This window comes from Eulemur rufifrons, chromosome 16, assembly GCF_041146395.1.
Source record: "Eulemur rufifrons isolate Redbay chromosome 16, OSU_ERuf_1, whole genome shotgun sequence".
Lineage (NCBI taxonomy): Eukaryota > Metazoa > Chordata > Mammalia > Primates > Lemuridae > Eulemur > Eulemur rufifrons.
The window spans coordinates 24,261,838-24,287,062 of NC_090998.1; the positions used below are offsets into that span (position 1 = coordinate 24,261,838).

General features: G+C 35.9%; 1 protein-coding gene across 3 annotated transcripts in view; it reads right to left on the bottom strand.

The window, feature by feature from the left end:
• ITPR2 (inositol 1,4,5-trisphosphate receptor type 2) overlaps nt 1-25,225 on the bottom strand; it is a 462,476-nt gene that overhangs the window by 229,949 nt on the left and 207,302 nt on the right. For all 3 annotated transcript variants that reach the window (XM_069490734.1, XM_069490735.1, XM_069490733.1), the window contains exons 31-34: nt 23,171-23,422; nt 19,643-19,768; nt 5,040-5,168; nt 3,725-3,845 (exon numbers count right to left, since the gene is read on the bottom strand). In XM_069490734.1, the coding sequence (XP_069346835.1) occupies nt 3,725-3,845; nt 5,040-5,168; nt 19,643-19,768; nt 23,171-23,422 (628 nt within the window). The remainder of the gene's footprint in view (nt 1-3,724; nt 3,846-5,039; nt 5,169-19,642; nt 19,769-23,170; nt 23,423-25,225) is intronic.

Genomic DNA, 25,225 nt, shown 5'->3' on the forward strand with positions numbered 1-25,225 from the left:
TTGATAGGGGAATTTGACCCAAAAAACTTTGAGTAAGGGACAAGATGCTGAGAGGTGGCAAGGGGGGAAACTGTAGGAAGGAGAGAAAGTCACAGTGTGTGCAGTGCATGCGGCACAGTTCAGGTTGCTGTCATATAGGGAGTGTGTGGGAACCAGTGTGTGACAAGAACAGAAAGGGAAGGGCTGTGTCCTGCAGGCCACACATGTCACAGTGAGGAACCCAGCCTTAGTTTGTGAGACAAAAGGACACAGTATCGAAGGTTGGTGATTTTGGCAATGATGTTTTTAAACAATAGAGAGAATTGCACTTCAGGAAGGTTATTCTGCTAGCAGACTTATTTAAGTGAGGAAAGACAGAAGGAGGAAACATTGATTTTCTGCAGTGGTCCAAGAAGAAAGTAATGAAGGGTTAAACAAGGCTGCGATGGGTGGGTGGGGGACGGTAGGGAGCAAGGCAGAGGGAGGGTGGGATTGAGCTTCCAGAGCTCAGTAACTGCTCAGATGGAGGGACCAACAAGGCAGACGAAGGAAACATGTCTTCCCACAAAGACAGTACTGAGATGTTACACAGAAACATCACTTTTCACCTATCTTGATTAAAGATTTAGCTATAATTGTTTTTTTGACTTCTTTCCTATCACTCATGTCTTTAAAGCATACAAAAAGAAACTAAAATATCCTGTTAAATCATAAGATTCTGGCCAGTATAGGAAATGGCAGGAAATGAAATCTTATAACTGAGAAATAAAAGATATATTTAGGCTAATATAGTTTCAGTGACTATTTTAAATCCCAAAGCTCTGCTATCCTGCTATGCAAGAACTGATTTGACTACATGATGCACACCACTGAAGTCAGAATTCAGGTAGCAAGCACAACACGGAATCTCACTTGTAGCTCAAACTTCTTCATCTCTCAATTTTTAAGTATTATAGACAGCATGCCCCCTATGTTCTGTGTAGGGCTAACAGGTATTTCCTCCCATTGCATTTGCTAAAAACTGAGGGAGGGTGAGGAGGAGGGAAAGGGAACATAGGGAAAGGAGGAGGGAGGAGAAGGAAGGAGGAAAAAGGAAGAAGAGGAGAAAATGTAGAATACGACATATCCTTGGCAGCTAAGGCAATGTATTCCTATGCAAAGATTAACACCATCTTATTTCTTTGCTTATTTCTTGGCTTTTCCTTTGGATTTTATCTTTTAATTGTTAATATATTTCCTAACTGATTCAGTCCAAATGAAAACACTTTTACTGTTGTTTTATTATAACTTGAAAATTATATATTACTAAAAACTCAGAAATTACATAAAAGCATGAATAAGAGAACCAGATTCACCTATCATCCCACCACTCAGAGGTAACTAATTTTAATATTTTATTTATATACTTCTGGATATTTTGCTATGTGCATCTTTGTAAAGTAAAAATTAGGTTCTCTTATGCATCCTTCTTTATTTTTAACACAATACATATTGTGGCCTCTTCCTCTTCCTATATCCCTTCCTTTGCTTCCCAAATCAGTCAGTCCTAAACACCTTTAGGAGAAGCAGTGAAAAGTAAATGTTAGTGTTGGGTAAGGTGAGAAAAGGAGCCGTGGGGAGTGTTAGGGCCCCAAAAGCTGTGGGAGGTCTGTATGGGAGGGCTGCCTGGAGTGGAGTATCAGAACTCGAGAGGCGTGAGGAGGGCATCTAGGGACAGCCTGGGCTCAGGGTGTTACAGGTGAGGAGTGTATTCGTGCAAAGGAATGACCCAGGATAGAGAGTGTGAGGCCAAGCAGGGTGAAGAGGTCATCCCCACAGATAGCCTCCTGATCTAGACAACTGGAGCCCAAGAGAGCTGCTATGGTTTGAAGTGTCCCCCCAAGTTATTGTGTTGGAAACTTAATTCCCACTGCAACAGTGGTGGGACCTGGAAGAAGTGATTAAGCCATGAGGGGTCTGCTCTCATGAATGGATTAATACTGTTAACACAGGAGTAAGTCAGTTATGGCGGAATTGGGTTTCTGATCAAAGGATGAGTTCAGCCCCTGTCCTCTTGCACGCATGCTCTCCCCGGCCCCTTGCCTTTCTGCCTTATGCCTTCTGCCATGGGATGATGCAGCAAAAAGACCCTTGACAGATGTGAGCCCCTCAACCTTGTACTAGCCTCCAGAACTGCAAGAAATAAATCTCTGTTCTTTATATATTACTCAGTCCCAAGTGTTCCATTACAGCAGCACAAAGCAGACTATGACAGGAGGTGAGGAGAATATACCCATAGGAGCGTGTCAGAGGCCAAGCCACAAGAGGACAGCATCGTTGTGAGGTGTAGTCCAGCATGTGGTGCCCAAGCCAGCTTGGCTGTGAGGTGAGGAGGGTGTGTACGCAGGAGGGTTCCAGGTGTGGGAGCATCAAAGTTATTACTTTATTTGAGGAGAACCAGCATCTTTATCAATTGAATTTTCCAATCCAGAAATTATTCTCCATTTATTAAAATATTTTATATCCCTCAATATAGCATAATTTTATCATCTCATACTTCTTAAGCTTACTCTTATGTGTTTAATATTTTCATTGCCATTGTGAATGATATCTTTTTCACATTATGCTCTGTGTTTCTTTTTGGTATACAGAAAATCCATTTAGTATAATAGTTAATTATAATTAATTACCTTGGTGAACTGTATTACTAGTCTATTAGTTCTAATAATTTTCAATTGATCCTCTTGGGTTATAACTGCTTTTCAATGTATTCCAATTAAAATCAGAGCCATCACTAAATTTTGTCAATATAAAATCACTTAAGTCAAATTATAGACAGGGAAGAAAGACTAAAAACATTTTAAGTGGTCATTAATTAGTTAAGCCATTTATTCATTTAACACATATCTACTGAGCAGACACTATAACCCTGGCCAAGTTACATAACCTAGATAATTCTCTGTTTTCTCAACCACACAATGTAAATAATCAAAGAACCTATCTAAGGATGAAATGAGATAATGCATGCAAATTGCTTAGCATTGCACAAGGTAAGTGCTCAATAAATGTTAACAGTGACGATGACAATGATAATAAAACACACTATACACTGCCCTTCCCAATGCCTGCAAAACCACCGTTAGTTGAGAGAATGTTCAAGCCCTTTTTTTTTTAAGTCTAGCAAGTCTGTATTTCTTCTCCCTCCTCCTCCTCACCCTTGGTAGAATGGCCCTAATTAACCTCTTCACAGACAAAGAAAAAGAGGAATCTATGAGAAACTCTTCTAGAATACACTAACCTTCCTTTAGCAGTAATCTCCTTACCTTCCAAATTTCTGAAGCTTTCAATGTATAATAGGCCCTCAAGAAATGCTGATGGATTTCAAACAAAATCAGAAAACTAAAAAACTCTCAAAGTCCTATGCCATATGAAGGTATCAGTTAAGTCCAGCAACTTAATAGACAAGGCAATTCCATAATAAAATCAACTAAAATCATTCCTGTAAATTCTTACTGAGCTATAATATTAAAGTGTCATATGCAATAATATTAAATTTAAATTTTGAATTATAAGGATGATATTTCCCTCCCGAAAAGTATGCAACATTCAGAATCAGTTGCTGATCACCGCTCTTCAGCTTTATAGAAACCATACCTGTTTTATAATTCAGTTGTAAATTGGGAAGCTGCTTTTATTTTGCCTATTAGCCAAAAACCCAATTTCTTCAAGAAATGTAAAAACAAGTAAAACCCAAACCCTGGCTTACCCACTTCAGCCAAAGTTCTGATACAGGATTCCACCGAGGCTTTCTGTGCTGGGTTTGGCCAGGTGCAATTGTAAATTCTAAAGGCAGATTGCAGCAGCTGAATAAAAACTGGCTGATGTGTCTGAAAACAGAAAGTAGGCAAATAGTGCGGCTAAACCATCAATACTACTGATACAATATCTGTGCATTATCAGAAAGGTCAGCAAAACAAAATACAATACAGTCGTTAGAGTTCCAGTGCCATTTAATAAATATCTCATTCAACAAACATTATGTACCCACTTCATGATAGGCACCATGCCAGACACTATAGAAAATTGATTATTTGCATTTTATTAATAACTATATTCTTAACCTGAAAACGATACCATTTCTTGAAGCCAATGACATGAATTTAAATATATCTTTTATAAACCTTTGTTTATGCCCAAGTATAAATAAAGCAGATGTTTCTGAGTTTGTTAGTTTGTTTTGGTTTCATATGATGGGTAAGTAGAAGAGACAACAATTTTAAACTGCAAAAACATTTTCATATGGTTCTATCTAATAGTTTGAAATTTCTCCCTAAAGAAAGTATAATCAAAATGATACTTTATAAGAGTAGTACACAATTCCTGTAGGATATTTGGGAACAATAGAAAGAAAACGCATGTCTAATCCTACAATGTAGAGATAAACAGTATCAATATTTTGAAGATATTTACTTCCTGAGTTTTTCTATTCTTCACACAAACAACTTTGAATGCTACTATAATGCAATTCTATGGCCTAATACCACTTCATGATTATTTTCTGTAGTCATCAATTTTCCCTTTAAAACATGATTTTTAATTGCTATATAGTAAGCCATCCTACAGATAATACCATATATTTTATTTAGCTTTTCTTCCATTTATGGACAGTTATGGTTGATGTCAATTTTTTAGTATTATAAATACTTGGATGAAATTCTTAACATATAAAACTTCTGCTAATTCTTTCAGTATAAATTGCTAAAGTAGAACTATAAGGGTGAAAATGCCTATCCATTTAAAGAATCATGCCATTATTTCAACACTTGGCAGACAGTCAACAGACAGATATAAAAGTTCCCATTCTGCTTAGAGAGAGAGAAAAAGTAATTCAATTTGAAGATAGGGTCTTTTCAATTTAAAATATTTGGTAAACTCTGAAAGGGACATAATAGTAAATAATATAAGAGTGCTCATCAGAAGTGTAGGAAATAACTTTCTGACCAGATCAAAATTTTTTCCTACTCATATAGAATATTAATAAATTCTTTGCAACAGAATGCATTTGTACTTGTTTAAGTTACCTGGAGGCTGGTACTGTTGTCTGAGAAAGGAGAATTAAAGAAGCCGCTCACAATGTTCATTATCGACTCAGTGACACACTTCTCTAAGAAGATGTCTGCATGTTTCCTGTCTGTAGTTGTGTTGCAAACCTGGAGAGAAAAATAAAACAACTCAATACATTTATTACATCTTTAAATTATAACTCAATAATGGAACCATCTAAATATTGTCCTGAAATAGTTGTCAATAACATTTTTTCTGTTTCTAAAGCTGTTTAGAATAGAAGCATTTCTGCCTGAAATCCATTAAAATTTCATCATTCTGCAGTAGCTTCTCCTTCAAGTTTGCTTGGCAGTTCAGCCTTGGTGCAGAATTCTTTCACAGACACCTCCAGCCCCTTCTTCCTGATTTGCTTTCCCCTTCTCTTGCACCGCAAACTCTCCCTCTGTCCCCAAGCTTGGCTTTGCTAGAAAACAATTTTCCACTCAATATGAGGAAACCAAAGAGGAAACAGTCATAAGAAAGGGGTGAATGTGATTAATGGTGGTTTATATCTCCACACATTTCCACTCGAATACCTGGCTCAATGCAAACACAGAAAATATCTGGAGAGGTAAATAGAAAGGTAGGAGAAGATAAATCAAACCCTTTTCAACAATTTTGACGTTTTCATCTACAGACTATCTGGGGAGCATGAAGTACATGTTTGCATGCCTTCTTTTCAGCGTTAGCTAAGCCAGAAGAAACAATACTAGGGCTGGGGACAGACCAGGAAAGAACAGCCCTAGTTCCTATTCTAATCTTTACATCTGATTAAATGAGGCAGAAATCGGTTATTTTGCTAAACTGTACATTTTGAAGTGTGTCAGGGTAGACAAATTGTAAAAGCTAAGATGCATGATTGAAAACACCTGAAAAAAAGCTGAGTAGTGAAAAGGAAACATGGAGATAAAAAGAAGAAGAAAAAGGTGGAGGGGAGAGCAGAGGGTTTGAGAAAAGCCTGAAAAACTGGAGCAGAGAAAGAAAGTTTAAATATTCACAAAATTCTGGTGGGTAAATATGGTGGCCACATGTTCCAGATGTTCTTAGACAATCCAAATTTTTATGTAATTTCTTTTTCTTTTCAATAAGGTGCTTAACCAAAAGAATGAGTAAATGAAATTTAATCTAGTCTTGCTTTAAAACCTTTCACACGAATTCACGAAAGAGAAAAATTCTCTTCTCAAACCATGTGTCCCAGGGTTTTTGGTTTGGGAAACAGATGTACCATTGCTCAGTGGAGGTGAAAGAAAGATGACAGGGTTTGGTTTGTTTTGCATCTAAGTCACTTCCCATCTGGGCAGTTCATTTTTTCCTCAACTATTAAATGACACCTACTTGACATTGTTATTAAAACTAAAAGGTTTTTAGTGCATCTAATCTGCTAGGGTTATTGAAGGGAACAGTGCAGCTAAAGGAAATAAATTATGTCAAATTATGTAATCTTCTAGTTATTGTTCCAGCATATAACAATAACATAGTGCCTGGCACATAAACGATGTTCAACAAATGTTTGTGTAATGAATGAATCAGTGAAGTAATTTTGCAAAATGAAAGAAAGATTAAGAACTCATTTTCTTTTAGGTTAACTTTGGGTTAGGCTATATTTGGAGAACATCTAACCTAGGATTAAAATTTAATGTGGTCTCAGAACTAATATAAAATTGATTTTCCCGTGATGGATATGAATTAGGATTTATTTCTTTGAGTATCTTTTTAGCACTGGCTTTTACAATGAACTTTTTTGATACATAGGTTAAATATATCTTAAAGTTGAAGAGGTAGCAGACCAATTCTATCACAACCAACTCAAAAAACCCTCTTCCTCATCCAGTGACTTTTCTCTCTGGAGTTATTATAGTATCACACTCCATTATCTGCAACTGGACATTTGCCAGAGAACAACCCAGAAATTTGCTTTTTAGTAAGTGAATTAATAAAAGCAATCTATTTCTAGATAAAAACTTTCTTCAAAATTCTGGATTATGAAAAGTGTGTGTTTTACAAAACTTTGTGGAATCTATTCCTCAATTTATTTAGACAAGAAATTCAAATAATTTTTCAAGATATTTTTTCTCCTCCATATGAATAACGTTTCTACCTTGTATCCTACACTGTAATATCATGGATAACCAAGAAATGTAGGAAGCTACTTTTCTATTTAAAATTTTTAAAAACTTTTTAGAAAAAAATAACCTAATAAATATTAATATTTCTTTTTTTACTTTATTTATATTTATTTTCCTGTTACAATAAAGATTGGAAATGGCTCAGATAAAATTACATCACATCAAATGATCTTTTTATGTGTAATACACATACTTTAAAAGTTTCAATCTGTTTGCACATATTATTCACATAACATTATTTCCTATAAAACATTTTCATGTACTGTCATTATCTAAACACTCGTTTTTAAAAGGCTATATTTATTCCATCATTCTAATGCACCATCATGCTTTAATCCAGTTTTGGAATGAGTTGAGGTATACATTAGCAATATTACAAATCATTTTCTTATATTCTTAGTTATTTCCTTCTTGCTAGTCTTTTATGATGTGATTTCCTTTTTTTTTTTTTTGCTATTTTATAAAGAATTATGCAAAATTACTGTTTTTACTTTAATATTTTTTTTGTATATGTCATAACCAGATGAGGTTATGTAGACAGTTTTATACTGCTTGCTGGGCTGATCCTCTAAAATAATAAATTAACAACGCTATCAACAAACTATGTATGGATACATAGGATGCTCCCTCCTTACCACCAACAAGCTCTTCCTTTGGGGCTCTGGTCCAGTGGGGCAGCTACAGGATTCTGATTTCAAGATTGTTCTTTTTAAGCAAGCAAAGGAGGCAAGAAAAACTTCATTTTCCTCTGCTGCACCTCTTTTAATAAAGGGATTTGTTCTGTGAAGTTTGGATTCAGTCAAGAGCCACACTTGGGGATCTGGAGGGCCACATGTGGACTGGAGGCCACAGGTTCCCCACCTCATTAGGCGCTGGCAGATCACAGAGTGGAAGAGAAAGAAATCAAGCACCCATTGTACCTCTGCCTCCATGTCCCTCTCTTGTGGAGCCTCTATTCTCTGGTACATCTCCTATTAGATCCCTTCCCCATGTCTCCAAGCTCTCTCCAGGCTCCAGTACTAATTCCCACCCCACGTGCCCTCAGGCTTAGTGGGGATAAAATTCCTGGGTGCTCTCCCATCCCTTCTTGGTTCCTTTAACTCTACCTACATCTGTTAGAGTGTGCCATGTGTTTCTTACTGGAACTGACTGCTATACCTGCAAATTATAATTGTTTTTGTCAATTTAATGAATTATTTTGCATTTATTACATCACTAATAGGCCGCACTTTTCATACATCCATTTCATTCCTATATTCTGTCATTCACAAGTAATTCAAACCCTGTAAACCTTCAGTCCCCAACCCCGGGCTGTGAACCGGTAGCAGTCTGTGGCCTGTTAGGGACCAGGCTGCAGAGCTCTGCACCCCTGTACCACCCCCATGAGTAGAAAAATTGTCTTCCGTGAAACTTAGGAAATGCAAAATGCAGGGAGAGGGGGCAGCAGGAGGTGAGCACACTGGCAAGCAAACAAGCAAAGCTTCATGTGTATTTATAGCCACTCCCCATTGCTCACATAACCCCCTGAGCTCCACCTATGCCTCCTCTCCCTTACACACCCCCCACCATGGAAAAATTGTCTCCGATGAAACTGGTACCTGGCACCAAAAAGGTTTGGGACTGCTGCTGTAAACCACTTTCCAAAAACCTGGATAGTGACTGCACATTATGTATGAGTTTAACATATTTTGATAAGCTCTTTTAAGTTGTCATTTCATGTGTATCTTCACATTCTGACTATTTAGAAGATTTATTTCATTACATTTCATTGTATAAACTACTTTTTAGCATTCAGGCAATATTATTTATTTTGATCATTACTATTTATTTAATACAAAAAAGGAAAAAACCTCCTTCTACAAAAGAAAAGAATAGTGTATACATTTTTATTCTACTTTCTTACTCTTTAAACCAGGGGTGAGGAACCTGTGGCCTTCTAGATCCTTAAGTGTGGCCTTTTGACTGAATCCAAATTTTACAGAACAAATCCTTTTATTTTTATTAATACATTTTTGTTCATCTTTTATACTATTATTTTATTTTTAAAATGAACATATTTAAAGTACCAAAGAATAAAATAAGTTTCAACAAAATGATCCTCCCAGGTTGACCAGCACAATTAGAAGATTAGTAAGCCATAAGGGCTAAATTGAAGGCTGCTACACTCATGATTTAGCTCTATCGTCCCCCAGCCTGACTGGCATCACTAACACAGGAGACTGGCGGGGGGGTCAAGTACACCAGTCTGCTATCAGACGGTGTACTGTGTTTCTGTTTGAAGTGGAATTTGTGAATAGTTGCACAGTTCAACAGTATTTTTTAATTCTGTCTGCTTAACAACCCATCACATCAAAGAAGACTAAGAGAACACTGAAGGAAAAAAACAGATTTTTTAATGACAATTGGGAATTGCAATATTATCTTGTTTCTGCTAAAGATAAGAGGATTTGCTTGTTTTGTGATACTGTAAAATCAACATTAAAGAAAGTCAATGCTCATCAGCATTATAACACTCATAAGGACCATAAATATTTTAAATTAGAGGGAAAGGCACAAAAGGTTGTATTACAGAAATTAAAAGATGGAAAGGAAAAGCAAAGACAATTCCTTTGAGCAGCAATAAGACCTGGAAATAAGGTCACTGAAAGCACCTTATAAAGTAGCTTGTATACTCTGGAAAAAAAGGAAGCCATTCAGTGACGTAGAAATTGTGAAAGAATGCACTGTCGAAGTTGTAGAATGCTTAGACCCTGATAATGTTTAAAAGTACAAACAACTGCCTCTTTCAAGGAGAACCATAACTGATCAGCAGCATGAATTAGCCTTCAACTTAACAGAACAACTTCATGCAATACTTCAAAAGGAAAATATATATTACTCAATCGCTGTGGATGAATTAACTGATACTACTGACTCAGCATAGGTTTTATATTTCATTTGGGTCATAACAGAAGATTTTCTTTGCTACAAAGAGTCACTCACTTTGGCCATTCTTACAAACACAATGCAGGGAACAGATATTTTCAACAACTTTCAAGATAAATGTGAAATTGGACTGAATTTGGCGAATTTAGTGAGTGTGTGTACAGACAGTGCACCTTCCATGACAGGAAAACATGAAGGGTTTATTGCACAGATAAAAAAAAGTATTAACAGATCCAGATGCTCTCATTTCTTTTCATTATATCTTGCATCAGCAAAAGCTCTGTGCTAAAGCTACTATTTTAAGTGACACTTTGCAACAAGTTTTAAGTATTTTTAATTATATTTGTGCAAATGCAATGCAGCATCCTCAGTTTCTTAACATGCTAAAGTTGAACACTGAGGTTTTCAGTGTGATTTTGCAGTATCATTCTAAAGTGTGTTGGCTTTCACAGGGACATGTGTTAGCCAAAATTTTATCTGTGTGAGAACAGATAGTTATATTTTATGAAGAACACAATCAGAATGTGAATTTTGAAAAGAGATTTTTATAGGAATGAAGCATTTCTGTGTGACACCATGTCAAATCAAAACAACTTGAATATTTCTTTGCAAGGTAAAACTAAGTCTCTATATGATATGTTGCAAAAAATACAAGCCTTTCCAAAAAGGCTATCTTTCTTCAAAACACTTCTTTGAAAGGAAATTTCAGATGAACGTTTTCCCCAGTTAACAAAGGTCACTCATGAGCAGGATGATATATGCAAATCATTTGAAGAATATGCAGCTGTTATAGACCTATTAATTGGAGAATACAACGAAAGGTTCACTGACTTTGAGAATCATGACATCACACTCAAATTAGCATTTCAGCTTCCCCTACTTGGTATCTCCAAGAACTACAGACGGAATTGATTGAGCTCTCAATAGATGACATTTTAAAGTCATTTGATGCTAAGAACGATACGCTTGAAATATAGCAAAATGCAGTAGAATACCCATGGACTTCAGGAACATCCCCTAAAAAATACTTTCTTGCATTTCAACCATGTATTGCTGTGAATCTACATTCTCCTACCTAAGCCAAATCAAGACACCCTTAACGTCACAAATGATTGATACCCATTTAGAGGATCAATTGAAACTGTGGACCTCCATGCTCCAACTAAATATTAGATGCTTTCCAACAAAAAGCAGACACAACAAAGTCATTAAAAGGTTAGTTAACTTTAAAATTAACAAATGGTTTTCATTTTTTGAAATTATTAAGTACATAGTAGTTAGATGTTTACAACATAGTGTACATTTTTAAGTATATCTAATTGAAGTCTCTTGAATGTGGCCTTATTTGATTACAGATAAATCAATGTATCCTTCCAATATGAAAATGTTCCCCATCCCTGCTTTAAATTATCTTGAATTTTCTGCTGTAGGTGACCTAACTTATGGATTCTGATTAATTTTTTCCCATACTTATATTCAAATATCTTCCAAATATTTATTAGATAGTGATTCCTTGCCTCACTCTTAGGTTCCTTGAGGTTTGTCTTATAATTTGTCACTAATGACTACTTAAATCTCTCCCCAGATCTCTAGTATACTGCCTGAATTTTTCTTTTTTTTTTTAGTATTTTAACCCAACTCCATAGAATGAAATGATTCTCAATATGTAATGTGTTCTACAACATGAGAAAACAAGTGTACCATCACCTTTTCCAAGAAAAAAAAAAATCCACCTTTTAAAATATGTGTCCTCTTCTACTTCCAGATGAATTTTACTATATATTTGTCAAATTTCATGGCTTGCTGCATAGGGACATAAATTATTAAATTAAAGCTAAATATTGCACTAGGAGATAGAACAGTGAATCAAACAAAACAATGTTCCTAATCAAGAGAGACACACAATAGACAAATTAACAAATACATAACATGTTAAGTGGTAAAAATAGAAAAAATAGACTGTAGAGAAAAATAGAGACAGGTAAGAGGTACAGGAAAGGCTGCAGGAGGGTAAGTATGGTCAAGGATCACCATGTATTTAAATTACTTGGGTGGCATCTCTGTATAATGCAACATTTAACAAAGAACTGAAGGAGGAGGCAGAAGCAGAAGCAGCAATGGAGGTTTCTGGGGGAAGAGTAAGTAAAGAACCGTCTCCACCATTAGAATACGCATTCCTGGACACCATGAACGAGGCTGTCTTGCTCACCACTATACATGCAGCACCTAAGCACATACTAGGTTTTCTAAAATTACTTATGGAACAAGAAAAGATTAAGTGAACTTTCTAGACACAATTATGTCTGAATTTTTCCCCTTAATATACTATGTCCCTCCTCCTCCTCTTCTGCTCTAAAAGTGACTGCTACCCTTCAAGGATGACAGACTGTGCTAGTTATCAGATGCTAGAGCAGCACTGTCCAGTAGAACTTACTGCCATGATGGAAATATTCTAAATCTGTCATGTCCAATCTCATAGCCATCAGACACATGTGCCAACTGAGCACTTCAAATGTGGCTAGTGCAACTGAGGAACTCAATTTTTACATTTCATTTAATTTATCCTAATTAAAATTTTAATTTAAATAGCCACATGTGGCAAGTGGCACAGGGCAGGGCAGCTCCAGAGCCAGTAAAATACTTTTGATCATATAGACCAAGGAATACAAATTGTAAGGATCATTTTAGTATTCCTCACAGACTGTAAAAAATATTCCTCTAAATATCTGAGGTGATATCTCATATGTATTTTAATTTGCATTCTTTTATTGGTAAGGCCAAAACTTTTCTAAGCATTTGCTTTCTATATCTCCTTTTTATGTGAATTGTCTACTCATATACTCAACTGGGGCTCTCTTAGAATTTTAAATTCATTTTTGAAAAAGATAACATTTCCATAATATCAGTATATATTAATCATGGCAAGTCTGAAAAAATCCAGAAAAAAATAAGTTGGACAATGAAAATTATCCATGATCCTACAATTCAGATAAAAAACTATGATTAACATTTTGGAATTTTTTCCTCTAACCTTTTTGCTCTATCATATATATTTTACATAATTAAAATCATTCCTGGATAATCAGTTTCATATCTTCCTTTTTTTACTTAATCATTAGCATTTCTCGCATTATTAAAAATTCTCAAAAATGTTCTCTTAATGTATTTAAGCAGTCCTCTAATATTAAATATTGAAAATATTCCCTACTGTATGTTATTATAAAAGTATGCTGAACTTCTTTGACCATAAATTCTTTATAGCATTTCTAATTATTTCCCAAGGACAGATTCTTGGAAGGTAAATTACTTGACACATTAAAAAGGTGTGAAGGTTTTTTTAAGGCATTCCAAATGCTTTTCAGAAAGACTGCATAAAATTATGCTCTCGTCAAGAGGACATGCAAATGTATACCCTGAATCATCACCAACATTTAATATTATCTTTTCACTCTTGCAACTTGGATGGTTGAAAAATGGATCTTATTTCCCTTTGTATTATTCTAAAAATTATTAACAGTTAAACATTTTTTCAGAGGTTTATTAATTACTTGTATTTCCTCTTCTATAAATCATGAATGCCTGGTTTTGCCCATTTTCTTATTAGATTGCTAGAGTTTTTATCAATGTATCTAAGTTCTTTATGTGATGGTTATTATCCTTTTTAAAGTACACAGTAACTTTTTCCATTTTGATGTTTTTATGTACTTAAGTATTAAATTTTCAGAGTGAAATTTCTATGATTTTCCTTAGCTAATTTCATCTATTGCTTTTACTTAAAAAGATCTTTCTCATCCAAAGGCAGATAAATATTCATCTACACTCCCATCCATTTTTATTGTTTCATTTTTGCTTACATTTAGCTCTAAAATTCATTGCAATTATTGCTATTATATGATGTCAGTTCATTTCATCCCAATAGCCAGTGTTGTCAATAGTCATTTTGATTTAGTTCAAATGAAGAATTTTTGTTGAGTTGTCTATTCTGTACAAGAATGTTCTACAAACTTGGAATTCATCAGTGAACAAAATAAACAAAAATTACTACCTTAATGGTGTTTATATTATTAACTTAATAATCCAAGGTAGGCAACCTACAGACCATGGGTCAAATCTAGCCATATCAATTCATTTATGTATTATCTATGGCTCCTTTCCCTAAAGTAAGTGCTATAACACTTGTGATAGTGGCCTACAAAGTTGAAATATTTATTATCTTTCTCTTTATAGAAAAAGTTTGGCAATCCCTAGAAATAACCAATGTCTTCCCAATAATAGGCAGTAATTTATTATATATCAAGATCTTACAAAAGTAAAAGTCTGTTTCTAGCTATTTATTTCATTCCATTGATATGTCTACTTAATTCTGTGCCTAAGACCACACTTACTTTGTTTTCAAATCCACTTTTTAGATATTTTTACCTTCATTTGACATTTATTTATTCCGCAAATATTTATTGAGTATCTACTATGTGTGAGACACTGTTCCAGGTCAGGCCCGCAGCAGTGAACAAAACAAAATCCCCGCCCTTCATTTGTTTCTACTGAAACAAATACAAATACATATATAAAAGTCAGGTAGTGATGAGCTCTGTCGAGAAAAATGAAGCAAGTATAGGGAGGACAGAGGAAAGAGGTTGTTACTTCATATAGGGTGGCCGGTGAAGGCCTCTCTAATAAGGTGACTTTTAAGGAGGAACCTAAAAGAAAAAAAGTAAGAAGTTATGGGGATATCTCGGAGTCAAGCATCCCGGGAAAATGCAAACGTGCTAAGATGGCATGTTTGGCACATTTGAGGAGCAGCACGGAGGCCGCTGGGTGGAACAGAGAGCTGGCTTGGGGGACAGTAAGAGAACAAGGGGAAGGGGGTGGTCAGGGTAGAGCCCAAATCATGCAGGCTTTTACTCTGGGTTAGACAGGAAGTCACTAGAGGAATCTGAGCAGTGGAGTGACCTGAAACTACAGCCATTTTCTCCTCTTCCTCCCACCCCCGTCCTCCTCCTCCTTCAGTCATTATGGCTGCTATATAGAGAATAGATGGAGGGAGAAAACCCATCTAATCCCATCAAATTAAAGAACTGGGAAAGTACGTTTCAAGGAACACATAAATTCTATCTTTACTCCTATCTCCTACCTATTTATTTGGTAAATTAAGTAAAGGGAGCCAATGACTCAAGTGAACTATCTGAGAGTGAACTACACTGATTTGTCTTGCTAAGCAATGACTGATGGGACATTGACATGACACCGAGTTAGGTGCACCTTCTAAATTATTTCTTGGTCTAATTTCATTCTGCCTATACATTACTTAGAGTACTGTTGGTCATTATAGGACCATGACATTGATGGCAAAATTGGGAACATCTTCAAAGAAAAAATACAGTCTGAGGCTAACACTGATCACAGTCCACTCCCTCCATGTGCTTTACAATAATGACTCCAATCCCCTGACTATGCAACAACAATCAGTTATAAAGCACAAGAAGGGCATTTCTGCCCTACAAACACCAATTTTATAATAGCTGCATTGGAACATAGATCAAAGTGGGCTGTTGTTAAATGCTCTAAAAGACAGTGTAACAACTTTTCATGGGACTAATAGCTTTGCTGCCTGTCTAGATCTGGGGTACTTATGGGACATGGATTCTCTCTCTGTCAGGAAATCAAAATGGAATAAGTATGTGAAACTATAGACACACAGAAAGATACCTAGATAGATAGATAGACATAGATACAGATATAGATATATAGAGAGAGATACAGCACCATTTTACTAAAAACAATATTTTAGGGAAAATTTTCCTATATGAGTCTTAACAAAATAAAAGACACGAGGGGAGGCAAACGGGAAAATGAAAGATACTAATAAAGGTGACTTTACGCACGAACAAACAAAAAGATTCTGGCAGTGCTGACTCCAGAAAAACATGAGAAGAAAGGTGGAAGGTCATGTGAGTGCCAATATATATTAATATTTCATTTGCCTTTCAAACAAAATTGTTCTCCAAATTTCTACTAAAATAAAAGTGTGCTGCCCAGACCCTGCCTGAAGTATGGGTTCCATCCTGAATGCCACATATTTAAACAAAAACACAGACAAACCAGAGGGAACCCAAAAGTATGCTGAAACAAGGATCCCAGAAACCAAATCAGAAGAGGAACCACATGGAGAAAATAATGGGAGACGTGAGGGCTATCGTAAAATATCTGGGAAGCTGTTTGAAGAAAGCACTGGATTAGGCTGCAGCAAACTTCCCACTCTGGAACTAGCTAGGAGAGTCACCTAGCAAATCACCTCTCTGGAGCCCACAGGCAAGATTATGAGGCCAACCGAGATGACCTTAAGTTCCTTTAAGTTATATAATTTTATCATTTCAAAGTGGATCACTAGTGAGGAGGTGTTTATGGTAAATACCCCCATCTTTGTTCAGTTGAATTGTTATATGTTGCTGCAGAAAGAACTATGAGTAAAAATTTACTATAGGTAAAAATTATGAAAAGTAAAAATTTGGCTCAATATAAGAGTTTTTTACAAATAAAGTTGTGCAATAATGAAACTAATTGTCCCAAAAAGTATTAAGATCATTGTTAATGGAAATATCCAAGTAGGTGCTGAAGACTACGTAGTGGATATACAGTTGACTACTAGTCTCTTCCAACCCTAAGAAGCTGTGATTCTTTAGGTCTAACTTGTCAAATCCCTTTCCTCCAGATAGATTACCTTTATCATTTCTCAATGATGTAAATCAACTGTTCCAGGATTTCATAGTTTTGTTGGAACATCTGAATTTGCTTCATCTCATAGGTGGCTGGCTATTTATGTCAACTACTGTTGTGTATGTCCAGCTTCACGGATGTGAATCCAGCTCTTGTCTATGCTGGATAGTCTTCCTTTTGGTTATATTAATACATTATTTGGTACAGGTCTTGGGGAAGCTTCTCAATATTACTTACAAGGATACATATAACCTTGTAATAATCCTGGGGACAATGATGTTACCAACTCTCTTACTAGCTGTTAGTATGTACTAAAAGTTTCATATGCATTATCTCATTGGATCCTCCCAGTAACCTGAAGAGGAACGTGTTAATATCGTATTCATGTTACAAATAAGGAAACTCAGGTTCCAAGGGGTTTGGTACCTCACCCAAGATAACTGAGCTAGTGAGAGGCGGAATCTGGACTTGAACTCTGGTCTGGCTAACTCCTGTGACATTCCTACTCTTAACCACCATGCTCTACTACAGCGATTCTCAGAGTGTAGTCCCTGGACCAGCAGCCACAGTGCCACCTGAGAACTTGTTAAAAATGCGAAGTCTCACATGCACTGAATCAGAAACTCTGGGGACAGGGCCCAGCAATCTGTACGTTAACAAGCCCAATTCTGATGTTCACTAAAGTTTGAAAACCATTGCTCCACTGAACTGAAAATTTGCCCAGAAGACCACACTTTCCTCATTTAACCATACTTATTTTTGTAACTTGAATTTGAAACTTTCTGGTAGCTCCTTAATCTTTCTTCAGGGGGAGAAAGAGAAATCCCAGATGCAGGAAAGTCAGGTTTCCTTTTTCTTCCCTGAAACAGGAAGAAGGGTGATTTCCTGTCCAACCTGGTGAAGGGATTAGAGAGCTGCTGCTTTAAAATACAACTAAGAGGGAAACAAGAAGGAAATAACTACCTTTGTGATATAGTTAAGCAGCTGTGGTTGGACACAAAGAGTGAATAGACCAAGACCTTAAAATTCCCCTAGCACCTTTATATAATACATAATGTTAATTATATACATAATAAAAATAGTTAAAATAAAAATCCTTCCTACATGTGTACTTTTTTAAAAAAGAATGTAAATTTGTATGCATTTGCCTGATGAACACATCAATGGGAAGAGTGTTTCCAAGGTGGTATAATCAATGGCAGCTATCATCAGCTTTCCTTAGCTTAAAAAATAAAAATCCTTTCAGCTTTATAGCTCATGCTGCCTAGAATGTGACCTTGGTCCTTTTCAAGCTTATCTTTAGTCCGTAGCCCTGTGCAACTCTGCAAATCAGTCTATAATCTCTTTAATATCTTCCTGCACGTGCAATCTTAAAGCTCAGTCATTGGCATGTAAGCCTTCCTGTAGTTCAAGGTCTCTGGTACTTCTAGCTGGACAGATACAAGGTTATCTCAAGGTGAATGGGGTTAAATATGAGTGCTATATTAAATGCTGTATAAAACACGATGGTTTCTCTACAAGTGCAGATTTACCTGATAAAGGTAGCAAGTAGCTTTTAGTTCTATAGAAATGAAGTAAAACAGGAACAACCTTACTTTACACACTATACCACACTAAAAGTAAAATAAGCACATTTCACCTGGAAACCTTGACTGAATAAAAAGAGTTCCTGGTCTGGAATAAAACATGATTCACTGTATTGTACAAGGGTGCTCTGGGATGTCTTTGTCTGTAGTCAGTGTTTTACTACATATATTTTGTTGTCTCTCCTTTCAGAAAGGGGTGTAGGGAGGCAGTGAGCTAACGGATAACAGCGTCCGTTCTTGTCAGATGGTGGAAATACGGACTTCACTAATCCCTCTCTTCCAAATCCATCTATATGTGGCCTACATAAAGCCGCCTGCACTCAGAAATGCAGGCAGGCCACAGGGACTGGGGCAGGCCACCACAACTCATAATAGGTCTAAGGAATGATCTATACACCATCTTCTATTAGTGAAACCCTCATTTGAACATCATGTCCCGTAACTTTAAAGGGAAAACTAGAGAAGAGTTAAAAGAAAAAAAAGATTAAAATAATAGACCCTAGAAATTATGATAACTCAGTATACAAAAGAAAAGGCTAAGACGTGCTAAAGAAAATTGTTATCTATCAAGAAGATTCCTTCTTTTCTTTCTTCATTTATTCATTTATTCAGTATCAAGAGATCTAGCAAATGCCAACCAGCTCCACATGTTCTCACCAATACCCCTCAACAAAACAAACAAGACGAAATAGACTGAAAGAAAAAGCAGAATATAACTTGGTTGACATGATGGAAAACACCAGATGATTAAATTACTGGAGCATGTTTCCAGGGAAGACTTGGAATAGGCAACAGTGGGCCACACTAAGTCCTGAGTAGTCCAACAAGTACCTATCTGCCTGAAAGCAGTGGTTAAGGCCTCTTAAGGTCTCTTTCATCTGCGGTTTGTAATTGATCTCTGCCAAATGTCTTCTCTAACCAGTGTAAAAAGGCCACTAAGATTCCATTTAATAACAGACAAATATAGTCAGTTGTAAAGGTAAAAATGAATACTTTATCTGTTGCTATATACACTGTACTAGGTATAAATATTTTGTGTATATTAACTCATTAAATCTCATTCACAATCTTGTGAAACTCAGTCACAACTTTATGAATGTAACGAATTAAATCAAAAGGAGTGGGTTTAATTGCAAGTTTTCATCCACATGTTTAATACTGTTTAGTCAAAATATATGTTGATGACCTTTACTAAACGTGCAATAAACTAACGGTCAAAGCGTAACTTACCCTTGCCATATCCACCAAGAAGTTCTCAAATAATTTCCATATGTGATTACTTGTATAGATTTCTTTCATTTCCACTTCCGTGTCAACATAACAGTGATTAACAAAGTTCACGTAAGCAATTTTCACCTGTGCAAGTTTCAAATACAAAAGGAAGTTAAGTTTTCTTTATTGTTCACTCTCAAGTATCAATTATGAAAGGACAATATAAAATCTGTGTTAGTTCCTATAGTAGATTATAGCATGTTTCGTGTCTACCCAGAAAGCATTCCCATTTCCCTTGGTTAGCTAAGATACCCCACTGACCCAGCGGTGAACACATGGCCTAGCCCTCCATCCCCCGGAGTCCAGTGACTGGTGTGAGAACAGGCACTTCACTCAAACCAAGTCTATCACATCTGAGACATTAGGAGTCAAAAGCCCTTCCTCTTCCTCTCCCTCTCCCTCTCTCTTTCTTTCTCTTTTCCCTCCCCCTCCTCCTCCTCTTCCTTTTCCTCCTTTTTCTTTTCTTTCTTTTTTCTCTCATTGTTAAAGTGAAACAAAAGGTAAACCTGAACTTTAAGAAACCATCTTCTCCAGGTATGTGGAGGAAAACTATGCCCAGAAGAAGAGAATGAGGCAGAAGGATGAATGAAAAAGAGACAAAAGATGGAAATAATTCTGACATTGTTTAAACCTCTGGATCCATCTGAACAGCCATCCTTCTGATTCCCAAGTACAGGAGCCAATAAAATTCCTGTTTTGTTTAAACTAGTTTAAGTCAGGGTTCTGTCACTTGTAACCAAGAGGGTGCTAATATAAAGTTAATATTGTTAAATTTTTAAATTTTTTAATTGACACATAATAATTATACATATTGGTAGGAAACAGTGGTGTGATTACATATAATGTATAGTGATCAGATCAGGGTAAGCAGCATAGCTATCATCTCAAACATTTATCATTTCTTTGTATTGGGAAATTCAATGTTCTCCTTGTAGCTATTTGAAACTTAATAATGTATTATTGCTAATTATAGTTATCCTACAGTGGTATAGAGCACTAGAATTTATTCCTCTGACCTAGTTGTAATTTTGCATCCTTCAGCAAATCTCTCTCTATCCTTCCCTCCCGCTACCCCTTCCCAGCCTCTAGCATCCTCTGTGCTACCTCTTCCTTCTATGAGATCAACTTTGTTTAGCTTCTGCAAGTGAGTGAGAACATGTGTGTTTAACTTTATATTCCTGGCTTATTTCACTTTACATAATGTCCTCCAATTCCCTCCATGATGCTGCAAATGACGGGATTTCATTCTTTTTTATGACTGAATAGTATTCCATTGTCTACATATACTACATTTTCTTTATTCATTTATCTATTGTTGGACATCTAGGTTGATTCCATGTCTTGGCTATTATCAGTAATGCTGCAATAAGCATGGGGGTGCAGATGTCTCTTCAATATACTGATTTCCATTCCTTTGGATAAATTCACAGTAGTGGGATTGCTAGATCATATAGCAGTTCTATTTGTAGTTTTTTGAGAAACCTTCATTCTGTTCTCCATAGTGGCTGTACTAGTTTATATTCCCACCAACTATTTATGAGAACTTAAATATGTTGACTAAATAATATTTCCTTGCCATTAAAAAAATATTTATATTTCTTCTTCTGAGAAGAAACAAGCTCATAGTTTACCCCCTAACAAAATTGTATTATTTTAAGATGTAGTAAGATTCCTTTCCAGAATTAGCAAAATTCCTCATAAAGGATTGATATGATAGAGGATAAATGATAGAAATATGGCATTTCTAAAGTATATAGGACAGTAGTTTTTTGTTTGCATTTTTTTTTGTTTCTTTCATTATAAAAATCTGATGAATGCTATAAATCTCCCCAGAAAAAAATGCATACACATAAAAAAATCAAGTGAACAATTTTAGGGGATTCATGGAATGCAAGTTAGACTCACAAGGAATGCAGGACCAGCTTCACCACCCAAGTGATTCCCTGTGTTTGACTGAGGTCTAACCACACCATCCACGGCAGAGTGCCTATGTCAGGATGGGCACAGGGTGGGGAGAATGTGAGCCTTTCAGGCACTATCACAACATCCTGACAGCAGCTGGCTTCACTCAGTGTTTGCTACGTGCCAAACACCCTCAGCCTTCAGTATGTATTATCTTATTTCATCTAATCCTCCAGCTACCCTATCAGGCACACATGACAATTATTTCACTTTAAAATTGTGGAAATTGAAGATTAGAAAGGTTAAGAAACCTGCTGGAGTCAGTTACACAACTAGGAAGATATGGATCCAAGATTCTGACTCATTCTTTCACTCATTTGTTCACTCATTCAAAACCTATTTATTGAGTGTAGGCTCCAGCTCATATACGATAATGGTGACTAGAAACAGACCCAGTTATTACCCTCATTAAGCGTATAATTTTGGGCAACAGATATTTGTTAGCTAATAAAGTTGAAATTTCAAATTATAGACTCTAACACATTTTCTAAAGGAGGCCAGGGAAGTCTTCCCAGAAGAAGAAAGGCTTGAATCAAGATCTGAAGGATGAAGTGGAGTCACTTAGGTGAATACAAGAGGCAAGAGTGGTGTAGTCAGAAGGAACTGCAAGTAGGAAAACACATGGCCGCAACCAGGACCTCAAATAAGGACAGAACCTGTGAATTTCATCACGGCACTATACTTCCTCTTTGCCATTTTATTTCAAAGCAATCAAGTCATGAAGTATCCTTGAGCTGAGGTATCAACAATTCCACAAAAATATACTTTCAAGTCCACCACTACCTAGGACTATTTGAAAGTTGGGAAGTAAACATCATCTGACACCTTTTTAAGTTACTGTGATTAAGTGTTTGGTTTTATATCATTTTCAGCATGTTGCCACACATTTATGAACTTTGCAACAATACACCACAACAATGGAAAAGAAAGAAATTATTGCAATGCACATTTCTGGAAGCCTCGTGAGTTGACAACCAGCTTCTACTGAGTTTTTGTCTATCATCAGAGGCAAACTAGGACCAAAGATGATGTGTGAATAAAGCAAAATGTGTGTGCACATTTTCAAAACTGCATTTATTCCATATAGCCAGGTAAACCTGCAGATTCTATTATTTAATAATAATAATACGTGGTCCTGCAATAGCACTATCCTAGCCTCTCCAATCAATGATTAGGAATCATTTATCAAGCACCTAGTTTATGCTCAAAAACACACTAGATGTTACACGTAAACCTTTCTGTTTAGTCACACTGCCACGTTTAGAATTCACGAGACTTGTGTAGTAGCTTCCAGTAAACAGTGGATATAGTTTAAAAAGGTTTATCTTCTTTCATAATTCCTTTCAGAACACCTTATTTAAAAAGTAGACCTTTTTATGCTCTTTTAAAATTTTCCACACTGTATAGCTAAATACAATTCCTTGACTAAATATATGATCTTATTAATATGGGAGACTTCTGGACTTACATAAACTTTAAAAATTAATAGTGATTCTACAGCCGCTAAGCATTTGTCAGGCTTACCTCAGGAATGCAGTCATCGTGTGTCACCACCCTCACTATGTCGTCCAGGGGCAGAAGGGAATTACACTTGATTTCAGTGTAGACGTTTTTCCCCTCTGTGCATGCTGCCAGCAACTCCACCAGGGTGATGTGGTAGGCTAAGGGGCCACTCTCATCCCCTCGGTCTCTCTCTGAACACATCATATGGAGAAGGATTGGAAATGATGCTCTATCATTGTAAAATATCAGCACATCTTCACCCCCATTTATCAACTGAAATGATAATAAGAGAGTCTACATAGCAGTCCAAATGTTCATCCTTGCAATTATTTCCAAAGGCTTGCTCTATCTGAAGAGATACACATGTATCTCTTTGCATAAACATAGATAATACTGCAAAAGCAGAGCTATGCCAAGGCAGGGTGGTGAAAAGATTATAGTCATATGCCAAGGGATCAGTTACGAATGCTATCAAAACCAGTCGGAGAGATACAGGAGCAGCAGATGGGGCAAGAATTAAATGACATAGATGATAGTAAATTGTTCATCAGAGAGTTACACTGAAATTAAACCTGGAAAAGAATAAAGTTATTTCCCTCCACTTCAAATGGAAGACCTCTACCACAGAAGCATGAGAAATCTTATAATTTTACCAAAGCCATAATAAAAGTCCCCATGCACTTCAATAGTGACTGAATAAGTAAGCAAGTACATTGAGCCAAACACAACTCTATAAAAATCTGGAAAATTCCATGTGTCATGGGAGGTATCAGCAGAGAATAAAGATAAAATCATAGATGGGAGAAATAAGGAAAAAAAGAGGACTTCAAAATGGGAGAGACAAAGAAATGAAGAGGTAAGAGCTTTTAGGACATAAATTTTCATCCATATTTTGTTTATATAATTTTAGTGGAGAATTGCAGCAGGTGGTAATTTTATTGCTCAAACTCTATAATGTCTTATTGTCCATCTATTGTTAGCACCAATTTTCTAATCACAGTGTGAGAAATTTGGAGGGTAACAAAGGATATACAATTTTTTTCTCTATTTATTATATTTAAATTGATAAGCCAATTACTTGGGTTACTTTGAAATTTTTGTTGAAAGAGAATGCATATGTCTCAAAAATATGGATCACATATTAACATAATATAACATTACAAATACTTCTTTACATATAGAAACACTTCACGTGATATGTGTCATAGGACTGGCTTACATATTGGCTGCTTTCCCATTCTAATTCTTTCCTTGATACAAAATCAAATTAGTTCCCACATTTATAGGCAAGGAAGAACTAATGTGAATGTAAATGTAGATAAGAAAAAGGTAAATTTTACAAGTTTAAATTGTTCCTTAAAATGTTTAATAACAATATTTTACATTTAACAATGCAAAAGTTTCAGCTGAATTAATTTTAAGATTTCTATGTGGTAGGAAGAACTCATATTGAATCAACATGAAAATCTCCCCATGCCCAAATTTAAGGTATATATGCATATATATATATATATATATGATCATTCCCCCAAACCAATATAATCTACTATATAACTGATTGGAAGCCATGAATGGATAATCCATACAGGCCACTAGACAACCATTAGATCACAGAGCAATGATTTACCCAAACAGGCTCTTTGAGCTGCCAGTTCTTCAACATATGACACTTGGTTCCTAGTACCTTATTACATAAATATCATTCAATGTCAAACATCAAAATGAAAAAGGCAAAATAAATGAAGTATTTCATCCATTCATTTTTCTTAAATTATTAACTTACTCTAAATAGCAAGTTTCCACATGTTATAATAAATCACTGATGAGTAGTTTTTATTAATTGGTTTGATTCTCTTTAAAGCATTCTGCAAACAGTGACAGATGACACCCATTCTGTATTTCACAAACAGAGCAACAAAGGGACTGGAAAGACAGAGTTCATCTGTCTTTGTTATATTATCGGAAACTTAAAGATATAAAATTTTGTCTCTTTCATTCCAAAATTCCAAATCATCTATAACATTTCATAGGATTTTACTCATTATTTAAAATACATGAATTCATTGTTGATATAAA